Raw genomic sequence first — 13206 nt, 5'->3', positions numbered from 1 at the left:
TAAATATTCTGTGTGATGAAATGGGAAGTGTACGTAAAGCATTTCTACTAAATACAGAAGGGTACTATCTCAAGGAAAAAAATTCATGTGATTGAGTTGCTAGCTGGAATACTTATTTTTTAAGAGCACAACTGGAAAAGTTATTATTCAGACTTGGATATTTGGTATACACTTTCTTGTGAATTCAAAACTGGAACCTATCATTTCAAGGAAAACAATTGATATTTGTTGCCAATGCTTAAAATTTGGCCTTTTAAACACACATTAGAATATTGCAGAATTTGTATTCATGTCGGAGGTTGATACCTTCTCTGATGAAATCCATGGTGATATTAACCTATAGGATTTCTTGGATGTTGTGTAATGAAGACACATTCCACATTGCAGTTAGCTTTTCAGAAACTACCACTTGTTGATTTTGGACCGGATTCTTCATATACTTAAAAAACCCCACCTATACCCAGCAGACTGAACGCAGTAGTAGATCTGGGACTCACCAGACTTACTGGTGGATAGTAAACAGATTTGCAAATAATACCAGTCTTTTTGCCTCTTTTTTTATTGGAAAATAAGTTATTTTCATTAAAATATTTAATACGTTTTTAAACTACATTTTAAATTTCAGTTCTAATTTCTAACATAGTAAATATCAATAGATAACCCATATCAACAGAAGGTCTTTGGCGTCCTCCGAAATGGTTTGTAAGAGTTCTGCAAAGGGGTCGTAAGGCCAAAAGTTTGATAACTACCGTGGTAAACTAACGCCTATAACAACGCCTCTTTCAAGGACCCTATCCAGTATCCGTAAAGTAGTTCAGAATCTACACGGATTTCACACCGCGGGTCGACACCGAGAAGGACTTAGCGCTGGACGAAGGTGGGGTGGAGCCAATGCGGTGTTTCCAGTCTCCGGGGAACCACCTTTCTCCCGTCTCCTGGATCTCTTCCTCCTTTCCTCTCTGCCTCTGATTGGAGGCAGGTTAAGTCCGTGGGCGGTCCTTCGGGAAAGGGGCGGGGCTTCATTTTAGCCGGGGGCGTGTCCTCCTCGCGCGAACGCATTGACGTCATGCGGACGCCGCTGCCCTGGCGCCTCGCTTTTGCATCCCCTACTGAGGCTCCTGGGGTTGGTCTTTCAAGGGGACGCGAGCGGTACCCCCTCAGAGGCTTGGGATCTGGCAGCCTCTATTACTCCTGTGCCGGCCTGATAGCGCGTTGGTGTCACCGTCATGGATCTAAATTTAAACCGAGCGGATTATTTACAGGTAAACCTGAGGGGATAAAGCGGGAGCCGCGCGGGGTGAACCCCGCTCCCCGAGAGGATTTTGTCCTTCCACTGACGTCTGTCGGGGTCGCCCGGAGCGGGGGCGGCGGCGAAGGTGCTGCGGGGCTGGGTGTTGCACTCGCGTATTCCCGGTCACGGGCAACCCCTGCTCGTACTTGAGGGTCCGCTGGGACTTGGAAAGAAGCGCACACGCTCTCGCGTTGCTGGCTCCTGCCTGGTCCTAAAGATGCCTAGAAAGAACTGACGTGATCCCGGATGACTCCCCGGGGCCCTTCTCCTCCCAGGCTGCAGCTACCTGTTGGCCTGTAACTCCCGAATCTCCATCTCTACCCAGCCGCTTCTCCCGCGCGCCAGACACTTCTTACTGTGACCTGGACCTCACCAGCCAGAGCATCATAAAAGCGACGACAGCTAATTACTGTGCGTCCAATTTATTCTAGGCGCTTAACATATTTAATCTCCCTAAAAATTCTCGAAGTAGGTAATGTTACTGATGGGGATCCAGGGACTCAGATAAAGCAATCTGCTTTAAAAAAAAAAAAAAAAAATGAAGTTCTACAAAGTCTCTGACCCCACAGCTGGTGTTCTCTGTTACACCATCTTGCCTCATTATTTAAGCTCTAGCTATTCTCTCTTTTCCATCGCCTTTTTCAGTAATTTTATTTGGTTAATGGTACAAAAGTTTGCCAGTCCGTTTACCTGGAAGTTATGCTAGGTACTTCCCACTTTAATATCTTCCATTTTGAGTTGGTCACCACATTTTGCTACTGGTTTTATCTCCTGAGCATCTCATGACTCTGTCCCGTTTTTGCCATCTCCATCATCCCCAGTTCATGTTCTCATCTTTTAAAAAAAAATTTAATTTAATTTGTGTGTGTTCCAAAATTCATTGTTTATGCACCACATGTTTTCTTTTTTTTTTTAAGATTTTATTTATTTATTTGAGAGAGAGAGAGACAGTGAGAGAGAGCATGAGCGAGGAGAAGGTCAGAGAGAGAAGCAGACTCCCCGTGGAGCTGGGAGCCCAATGCGGGACTCGATCCCAGCACTCCGGGATCATGACCTGAGCCAAAGGCAGTCGTCCAACCAACTGAGCCACCCAGGCATCCCTGTTTTCATCTTCTTAATTGGGCTCCTAGCCTCCAGCTTCACCTCCCTACAAGCCATCATTCTCATAACTTGTTAGAGTGGTGTTTCACAAAAGCAAATCTAAACAGATTACTTTACACTTTAATACTACTCCTTGGAATATGGAATAAAATTGTAGTTCCACATTATCTGTAGATATTTTCATGATCTGTTGTTTTTTTCCAACTTCCCCATTGGTCCCAACCGCCCCGCTTCCTATCCTAACTATGCACCACTAGTGATAGTTCCCTGCTGAACAGGCCATGCTGTTTTTGTCTTCCATACCTTTTGTAAAATAATCTTCATCATCAGATTGGATGTCATTGCCATCAGCATGTTTTGCATTTTAACAAAAGTCCTCTATGTTGCATTTTAAATAATTGTAATCTGTTTCCAAAGATTTTAAATCACTTTACAAAAACTTTTTAACAACTGTATGTATGAAGTTTTTTATGAAGTCTTCTAGAAATATTTGTCTGTAAAGTATTTTGCAACTAGAGACGCCTGGGTGGCACAGTCAGTTAGGTATCTCTCTTTGGCTCAGGTCATGATCCCAGGATTGTGGGATCCAGTCCTGCATCTGGCTCCTTGCTCCTTGGGGAGCCTGCTTCTCCCTCTGCCTGATGCTCGCTCTGGTTGTGTGCACAATCTCTCTGTCTTTCTGACAAATAAAATCTTTTTTTTTTAAGATTTTATTTTTTTATTTGACAGGCAGAGATCACAGGCAGAGAGGCAGGCAGAGAGAGAGGAGAAAGGAGGCTCCTTGCTGAGCAGAGAGCCCCATGTGGGGCTCGATCCCAGGACCCTGGGATCATGGCCTGAGCTAAAGACAGAGGCTTTAACCCACTGAGCCACCCAGGCGCCCCAAATAAAATCTTATTTTAAAAAAAAAGTATTTTGCCACTAATGTATTATTTTTGGCTTGACAACTTTATAGTGCACATTTTAGTATCTTTGGGTGTGCTCTATGTTGACTTTTGTGGCATATTTCATTAAAAAATGAGTTCATCACTGATCATAATTATTTCATATCACTAATTGCAATAAAAAATAAGTCTCACTATGATCTGAAGCACCTGGTCCTTTCATTCTCTGATGTAATCATTTCAAGTTAGTATAATAGAAAACATTCACTAGGTGACTGGTGTGTTTCCTTAGGTGGGAGTGACCTCTCAGAAGACTATGAAGCTACTTCCTGCCTCAAGACATAGAACTACACAAAAGGTACTGTAGAGATACTGGTTTCTCCCTATCTCTTTGGCTCTGACAGAGGAGAGGTTTATTATTTCTTTATTGGTAAATTACCCTTTAATGTTAAAATGTAAATAAATTTCTTTTAACCTGAACAGAGGTTGGAATACCAAGGGACATTTACCGACAGTAATTTTCTTGCATGTTTTAATTTTTATGTACAGTCTGTAATAGATAAGTAAACTTGTTGAAAACATATTTCATTTTTCTGTTAATAATTTACTTGTTGTATACTAGTGTGTACCAGATTGTGTGTTTGAAAAACAAACATAAAGCGCAATAGGATATAGAGAAGGTTATTTTTATAACTTTATCATCTTTTTAAGAATAAATTAAGTATTGAGGTAACTTAGTGGCTCAATCAGTTAAGTGGCCAACTCAGTTATGGTTCAGGTCATGATCTCAGCCTGGCATGAGGCTCCATGTTTGTTGTGGAATCTTCTTGTCTCTCCCCCTTTGCTTCCCCCTCCACCCTCGCTTTATCTTTCTCATTAATAAAAATAAAATCTTTAAAAAAAAAGAGTAGGTATTTTGATGTTGAACTTTCTATTTATCTAATATTTATTATTTTATAGAAATATTGATCCTATGATTTCTATAAGGCAATTATAATGTTAGTAGTAGACTTACAGCTGCAAAACAAATACACTATCCTGATGTAATAACATTTTTTTAAGATAAATCAACAGATTTCTGGGATGCCTGGGTGGCTCAGTTGGTTAAGCAGCTGCCTTTGGCTCAGGTCATGATCCCAGCGTCCTGGGATCGAGTCCCACATCGGGCTCCTTGCTCAGCAGGGAGCCTGCTTCTCCCTCTGCCTCTGCCTGCCACTCTGTCTGCCTGTGCTCGCTCTCTCTCCCTCTCTCTCTCTGACAAATAAATAAATAAAATCTTTAAAAAAAAAAAAAGATAAATCAACAGATTTCTGATAGTCATTTATTGTATTTGGTCTACTAGATCAGAACTTCTCAAATTCTTTTTGCTCCCAGCACCCTTTTACATTTTGAAATTATGTAGCATCCCAAAGAACTTTTGTTTATTTGGATTATATCTATAAATATTATTATATTAAGATTAAAACTAAGAAATATCTAAAATATTATTTTTTAAAAAATAATAAACCCATTAATTTACATAAATGAAATTTTAATGAAAAATACCTGTATTTTAAAAGATAAAAAGGAGGGGCACCTGGGTGGCTCAGTGGGTTAAGCCGCTGCCTTCGACTCAGGTCATGATCTCAGGGTCCTGGGATCAAGTCCCGCATCGGGCTCTCTGCTCGGCAGGGAGCCTGCTTCCCTCTCTCTCTCTCTGCCTGCCTCTCTGTCTACTTGTGATCTCTCTCTGTCAAATAAATAAATAAAATCTTTAAAAAAAAAAGATAAAAAGGATTTGGTGAGAATAGTGGCATTGTATTATTACACTTTTGCAGATTCTTTAGTCTGGCACAGAGAAAGGCACCTGGCTTCTCATGTCTGTTCTTTATAGTCTGTTGTAATATATTGTTTCGGTTGAAGTATACAAAGAAAATCCAGCTCACATAGATACACAGTTGAAAATAAGAGTTATTTAAATAGCTTTTCCAGATAATTATGGCTCTTTATACATGATGTGACACATATACTTAACAAATAGTAGTTTCCTTTTTTTTTTTTTTTAAGATTTTTATTTATTTATTTGACAGACAGAGATCACAAGTAGGCAGAGAGGCAGGCAGAGAGAGAGGGAAGCAGTCTCCCCGCTGAGCAGAGAGCCCTATGTGGGGCTGGATCCCAGGACCCTGGGATCATGACCCGAGCTGAAGGCAGAGGCTTTAACCCACTGAGCCACCCAGGCACCCCAACAAATAGTAGTTTCTTAAATATTAGTTGCAATGTGGAATATGAAGCCATATTGATTAGTTTTTCATACTTAGGTACATTAAAAACTATTTATACTTTGAATGGATCTTTTGCTCATGCATGGGTTTTTGTTTTTGTTTTTAAAGATTTTATTTATTTATTTGACAGGCCAAGATCATAAGTAGGCGGGGGGGGGGGGGAAGCAGGCTCCCTGCTGAGCAGAGAGCCTGATGTGGGGCTCCATCCCAGGACCCTGGGATCATGACCTGAGCCAAATGCAGAGACTTTAACCCACTGAGCCCCCGAGGCGCCCCATGCATGGTTTTATAGCATCTTATAATGGTCATTTGAGATTAGTAGTTCATTGAGTTATACAGATTTCCCAAAGGTTGAATGTTCAAATGTTATTGTACCAAATGTTATCATGGAGTATCAAACAAATCACATTTGTTGATATCACTACAGATTTCATTAGAAAAGTTGTCAAATATGGAATAGCTGTCCAGTTCCCAGTGGCAGATACATGTCTTATTGGTACTTATTTTTATTTGAAAGCTCAAATTTTATCATTGGGAACAAACACTCTCAATTATTTTCCTTTAAAATGATAAGCTTACTTCCTGCAGTTTATAAAAAAAAAAATCTCTACAAATACCCAAGTATTAATAACAACTTGTTATTAATCATTGTTAATAGTTGCCAGTTGTCCTTTCATTCTTAAAGTTGTGTTTTGTGGGCCCTACGTGTTACAGTCAGTTAAGCTCTGACTCTTCGTTTCAGCTCAGATCTGATGTCAGGATTATGAGATTGAGCCCATGTCCAACTCAGTGCTCAGGACGGAGTCTGCTTTATTTCTCTCTACCCCCTGCCCCATTGGTTCTCTCTCTGTGTCTCTAAAATAAAATAAATCTTAAAAAAAAAAAATTGTTTCGTGAAAAAACTGGGTAGTTCAGCTTATTACCGAAACAATTCTATAAGTGCTTTTTGGTTTGCCACAAAAGTATTCTATGTATATTTTATTATTTTTTTTAAAAGATCCATCCATTTTTTTTTCCTAAAAATTTTATTTATTTGAGAGAAATCACAAGTCGGGTAAGGAACAGAGGGAGAAGCAGATTCGAGCAGGGTGAGGGGCACTCCGCTGAGCAGGGAGCCCAATGCAGGGCTTGATACTGGGATTCCAAGGTCATGACCTGAGCTAAAGGCAGATGCTCAACCAGCTGAGCCACTTAGGCGCCACAACCATCCATTTTAGGGAGTGGGCTGCAGAAAGAATCTGAAGCAGACTTCACACTGAGCACAAGCCCAACTCGGGGCTAGATCTCAGGACCCTGAGATCATGACCTGAGCCTAAATCAAGAGTCGGATGCTCAATTGACTCCACTACCCAGGCGCCCCAATTTTATGCATATTTTCTACTTTCTCACGCTTAAAGGACGACTCAAGGACCAAAATTTAACAAGATTAATAATTTTTATTGCTTCATCAAGAACATTCTTATATTAAGTTAGATTTTTTTTCCTGTACTTTGAAGTGATGATCACAGTAACCACTGGTGTGGTTTGTTGTCATTGTTTTGATTCTTGCCAGATGCTAACAATTTTATCCACCATTCCTTTTGTACCATCATTGTAAATATCAGTCTAGTGAAAAAGGAAAATAAAGACTTACTGATAAAAATAGTTTTCACTTGGCAGATTCCCTAAAAAGTTCTTGTTGACCCTAGGAGTCTAAGAATCATACTTTGGGAATCCCTGTAGTAGATTATTGTTTTTACAAGTTATTAGAGTAGTGTAGTGTTAAAAAACTCAAAACCTTGGGTGCTTGGGTGGCTCACTCATTAAGCATCTGCCTTCTGCTCAGGTCATGATCCCAGGGTCCTGAGATTGAGGCTGTCTTTGGGCTCCCTCTTCTTCCTTTCCTACTACCCCCTGCTTGTGTTCCCTTTCTCACTGTCTCTTTTTCTGTCAAATAAATAAATAAAATAAAAAAAAAAACCAAAACCTCAAATTGACCTTAACTGTTCTTATGTATTTTTTTTATCTGAATAGAAATCTGCCAATACCAAAGATCTATAAATCTCCTAAAAATGTGTGCATAATTATTTGTGAATGTTCATTGTTCTGGGGAGGCAGTCCATAGCTTTCAACGAATGCACAAAAGGGTTTGGATCCCCCTACTACAAAGTTAAGAATCAGGGGTGTTGGGTGCCAGGATGGCTCTGTTGATTAAGTGTCTGTCTTCAGCTCAGGTTGTGATCCTGGGGTCCTAGGATCAAGTCCCACATTGGACTCCCTGCTCTGCGGGGAGCCTACTTCTCTCTCTGCCTCTCTCTTTCTTTGTCTCTCATGAATGAATAAATAAAATCTTAAAAATAAAGAAAAAGAAAAAGAAACAGGGACCTAAGAATGTGCTCTGCAACATCAAGTTTTTGATATTTGAGACTTATTTATGTCTTAATATATGGTAAAATTTTCTAATGTTTCTGTGCACTTGAAAACATTTATAATTTAATTCTTAGGATGAATGATTACCTATTTATGCATGTGTGCACAACATGTCCTACATATATGTACATGCATGTATACATATGTGCATATGTATTAGAGCAAGGTAATTATTTTCTAATCTATATCCTTACCTTTTGTCTGCTTGATTATCAATTCCTGAGAAGGAAGTATTGAAATCTCCCTCTGCATTTATGTCAATATAATCCATTGGTTACATGTTCATAATTGTTGAAGCTGAGTGATGTCTACTTTTGTATATGTTAAAATTTTTCTATTACAAAGGTTTTAAAAATATCAAAGAAGTCAGTCACAACTTTAATTGATAATCTTTAATTGCAACTTTAATTTTAAGATAATCTGTTTTGAAAGTTAATCTTAACATGTTCTTATGCTCCAATTGAGAAAAAAATGACCTCCCTGCCATTTCTGTCTCTATTCTCTTGTTCTGTTTACATTGTAGGAACAAAATAAATGGCCAATTACTTGCATAATGACTCTCCATACCTCCTTTCCTGCTATTTTCTTGTAATTTGTTGGAGTATTATTTTGTGTGGGGGTACTTTCCTAGATTTTCTGATCTCTACATTTAAAGTCATAATTTAGGGGCGCCTGGGTGGCTCAGCGGGTTAAAGCCTCTGCCTTCAGCTCAGGTCATGATCCCAGGGTCCTGGGATCGAGTCCCACATCGGGCTCTCTGCTCAGCAGGGAGCCTGCTTCCCTTCCTCTCTCTGCCTACCTCTCTGCCTACCTGTGATCTCTGTCTGTCAAATAAAAAAAAAAAATTTTTTTAAAGTCATAATTTATATATTGAGAATCTGTTTCCCCCATATAAGTTAATAGGGCATAATAATAGTAATTTAAGATTCTCTTCAATCTATTGTAGGTGGTTATTGGAGATCATGATGGTGTAGTTATGTGCTTTGGCATGAAAAAAGGAGAAGCAGTGGTATGTATAGCTTTTTTTTTTTTATTTTTGAGAAAAACAGATTTTCTAAAAGAGAAACACATTACTTATTGAATATTCTTAGGTTAAACTTGTCCTAAAAGGAGTGAAAAATGCGTTGTGAGGGAAGCAGTTACATGGAGTATGAGGCTAGAGGCAACACAAGAATCATTTGCTAGCTAGCTATACAACAGATTACTTCACACTTCAGGGTTTAAAACAACACACATTTATTATTGCACAGTTTCTGAGGGTCAGGAGTCTGAGCTCAGTGTCTCACATGGCTGCAGTGCCAGGCTCTATTCCTTTCTGGGGCTGGGGTCCTATTCCAAGCTCACATGACAGGATTCAGATTCTTGCTCTTGTAGGACTGAGGTCCCACTCTATTGTTGTCTGTACACCAGGGCCTGTTCTCATCATCTTGAGGTCCCCATAGTTCTTAGCCCTGTGGTCCTCTCACAGGTCCACTCCTAACATGGTGACCTACTTCTTCAGGCCAGCAGGAAAATCTGTCCAGCCAGCTATGGTGGAGTCTTATGTAACATGGAAGTGATTATCTAATCACCTTTGCCACTTAATGGAAGCTAGTCAAGGATGTGATTAGTACATCATCATATTCACAGATCATAGTTTATAAGCAATGGGTCTGAGCTGTGAAGACTTATATTCATTATACATTATAAAGAATTTATAAAAAGATGAATAGTTAAAAACTGTCAGAAGCCCAATGTTTCCAGTATTCATATATTCTCCCAGATACTTTAGTCTCTGTATAAAGTTACTGGAGGGAAGGGAAAGAAACTGGTGCCAATAATAAAATGGAAAATAACCAAGGAAAAATTAATGATATAAATGTTGTATTCAGGGGTGCCTGGGTGGCTCAGGGGGTTAAAGCCTCTGCCTTCGGCTCAGGTCATGGTCCCAGGGTCCTGGGATCAAGCCCTGCAACAGGCTCTCTGCTCAGCAGGGAGCCTGCTTCCCCCTCTCTCTCTCTGCCTGCCTCTCTGCCTACTTGTGATCTCTGTCTGTCAAATAAATAAATAAAATCTTTAAAAAAATGTATTCAGTTAGATATTAAGTTACACATTTGGGTTTTCGGTAAATTCTACAGCCTTTTATTTATAGTACTAAAATTCATAAAAATTATAAAGGAAATAGGAGACTTTAGTTTTAAAAAGATAATTAAAATGCAAAATCATGTCCATTGGAGCCAGTGAGGGAATCTTATTAAAATGCAGGTTCTCATTCAGTAGAATAGGGGTTGGGCCTGAGATTCTGCATTTTTAATAAGATTAATCATACTGATGCCCCTGCTTAATGAACTGTACTTTGAGATGCAGAAGTTTAGATTTTAATGATGTGGCTGAAATAGGTGTGGTAATAAATATTCCAAATTTAGAAGATATTTAGTCAAAAACCTTGAAGGCTCACTGAAGTGAATACATTCATATCTTAAGATGTTTCTATAGTGAAACTATAATATTTTGTGTGTTTGAAATCACAGCATTTTTTTTCAGTAAAGGAAAATGCTTACAGTAAATTTGTGTACTTAATTTTTTCCACAATGATTTTTGCAGGCAGTGTTCAAGACTTTACCCGGGCAGAAGATTGCAAGATTGGAGCTAGGAGGGGTTCTTAACACACCCCAGGAGAAGATTTTTATTGCTGCAGGATCTGAGATCAGAGGCTTCACAAAGAGAGGAAAACAGTTCCTCTCTTTTGAAACTAACCTCACTGAAAGCATTAAAGCTATGTATGTTTATCCTTTTTTTTATTTTTACAAATCCATTTATAATATTTTGGATAGGTGACAAACATCAGATTAAGTATCATATCTTACTAGGTTTCCTGGGAAATAAAATTGACTAAAGGTACCTTATTAGTCAGAAACTCATTAACATAGAATCAGTACTAAATCAGTTGGCTGTCAAAATGTTTTCTTTTTAAGACTCTTATAGTATTTACACATTCATTTTTTTGACTAAATGGTTCCAGTTGATTCATGATCAAGGTATAAAAGAAAAAAGTAAAAGAAACCTAGAGACAGTTAGGTTTCTGTTCCTTTCCTGTCTGTGGTCATTTTGGTTGTGAGGTAGCATCATTTGCTGAAGGCCTGGCAGTCAAAGTTGCTAACTACCAATAGGCTATCATTTCAGGTAAATCAAGTAAGACCCTGAATTAAAAAAAAAAAAACTCTCTTAATGGCTTTCTGATTTGTGAGATTTTACAAGTAAAATATAAGTTTTTTGAATCTTGAGGAACTAGAGAGGATATTAAAGTTTATCTAATCCATTGTCCTCAGACCACTACTTAGAAGAATCCCTTGGAAGCTTAAAAGAGTAGATTTCTTGTCCTACTCATACCTGCAGAATCAGAATTATTAGGAGTGGGTAGAAAGAAAAAAAAGTTCATTTGACAACAACAGCCAAGTTGCAGACCTTGGTCTGAAAACTACTAATTCGGTCCAGAGTTCTATGAGGTACACAGCTGTACTGCAGAATTCTATATACTGCACATCACATGTCCTGATGTCTAGGCTGGAAAACTTCGCTCTGGTGAGATTAGATAAAAATTAAACCATGGTAAGTGGGAGTGAGTTCAGTGGTTAACAAGAATGTAATAGTTTTGAAATGGATAATGACAAATATGAAATACTAAAATCAAAGTAATAAATTAATAATTTGCGTAACTTCACATTCAGAAAGGTATGTAGAGAGGTTTGAGGAAGATCAGGAGTTTCCCAGCCAATAGTCTCTTTTGCTAGTTTCTTAAACCTTTTTTTTTTTTTTTTTTTTTTGGAATGGAAGAGGTGGGATGGAGAGGATCTTTATTCAATATTTTAAAAATTTATTGTCTGAATCCCCAGATTTATAAGAGTGCACAGGAAAGAAGGTTATAACTTGAAAATATTCAATAAGAAACTGAGCACTTACAAAGTTGGTTACCACTCAGGCATCCTTCCCTGCTTAATGCTTCCATCTGTCCCCACTCTTGTCAACAGTAGTGGTTACAAGTAATACTTTGGAAAATGTTGAATTGCAATATAATTGCAAGCGTAGTGCAGATGGATTTCAAGATGAAACTTAAAATTTTGAAAAAGAATTTCATTAGGTTGATAAAAATGATATTAAGAGGACTACTAAAATCATGTGCAGAGCCACAAAGTGAGGCCACATAAGTGATAATTAAAGAGAAAATCAGTGAAGATCATTATCGCGTAGGGAATAATTTTGTACCAAAACTTTTAAACTAGACTTTAGAGTGGTGGAGAAATAGTTGAAACTTTCAAATAAAATTACCTTCTTTATGATTCCATGGTTATAGCAATCTAGAAGTGAAAGGTAATGCACTAGTATATGATTTTTGTAAAGTTTCAGCTCCCCCACTGAAAACTGGATTTAATATAAGAATTGGAACATTGTTAGGATTATTGCCTAAATTTTGTTAAATATAATTTGAACTTTTTCATTTCTTTTTTCAAGATAAAATTCTAATGAAATCATTTTTCCCCCACTGTTTATCATTTAAAGTAGGTTTGCTTCCAGTAGCCTTTTCTAGACAATTTAGTATAGTAGTAAGAAAGCTAATTCTAGGGCTAAAAGCTACTTGAGCTGTAATCCACTCTGCTACTAGTTGTGTGCCATTAGGCAAGTTACTTAACATTTTATTGTTCTCTGTAAAAAGGGATAGTAATGGTCCCTAGTTTACAGATTTATGAGGATTAAGCTAATACATATAAATCTGTTAGGACAGTGGTTGGCACACAGGGCACATTCAGAAAAAGTTATTTTTGACATTGTCTTCAGATATAGACAGTTATCATTGTTTATTTTCAGTTTTTCTAAGCTTAATTTTGAAATGGCTGAGGCCTTAAGATTGTGATTTTCAGCTTTTTAAAATCAGTGTTTGGGGCGCCTGGGTGGCTCAGTGGGTTAAGCCCCTGCCTTCAGCTCAGGTCATGATCTCAGGGTCCTGGGATCGAGTCCCACATCAGGCTCTCTGCTCCACAGGCTCTCTGCTCCACTCTGCCTGCTTCCTCCTCTCTCTGCCTGTGATCTGCCTACTTGTGATCTCTCTCCCTATGTCAAATAAATAAATAAAATTAAAAAAAAAATAAAATCAGTGTTCTATCAAAAGGCTACAAATTAAGTGAGGGAAATGGGGGGAAACTATTCTTTAAGTCTGTGATAAAATGATAGAAACAGTATAGATAAACTTTTATTTTCATAACAAAAGAATTCAGGCGTTTCC

At 38.3% G+C, this 13206-nt stretch overlaps 1 protein-coding gene across 1 annotated transcript in view; it reads left to right on the top strand.

Moving 5' to 3' along the window:
• Positions 1 to 1079: 1079 nt before the first annotated feature.
• Positions 1080 to 13206, top strand: part of BBS7 (Bardet-Biedl syndrome 7) — a 51078-nt gene continuing 38951 nt past the window's right edge. The window contains exons 1-4 of the mRNA XM_047718347.1: positions 1080 to 1262; positions 3569 to 3634; positions 8896 to 8958; positions 10533 to 10708. Coding sequence (XP_047574303.1) covers positions 1227 to 1262; positions 3569 to 3634; positions 8896 to 8958; positions 10533 to 10708 — 341 coding nt within the window. The 5' untranslated portion in view covers positions 1080 to 1226. The remainder of the gene's footprint in view (positions 1263 to 3568; positions 3635 to 8895; positions 8959 to 10532; positions 10709 to 13206) is intronic.

Source organism: Lutra lutra, chromosome 2 (assembly GCF_902655055.1).
Source record: "Lutra lutra chromosome 2, mLutLut1.2, whole genome shotgun sequence".
NCBI lineage: Eukaryota > Metazoa > Chordata > Mammalia > Carnivora > Mustelidae > Lutra > Lutra lutra.
The sequence above is the reverse complement of the archived record's forward strand: the minus strand, read 5'-3'. Positions and strand labels throughout refer to the sequence as shown.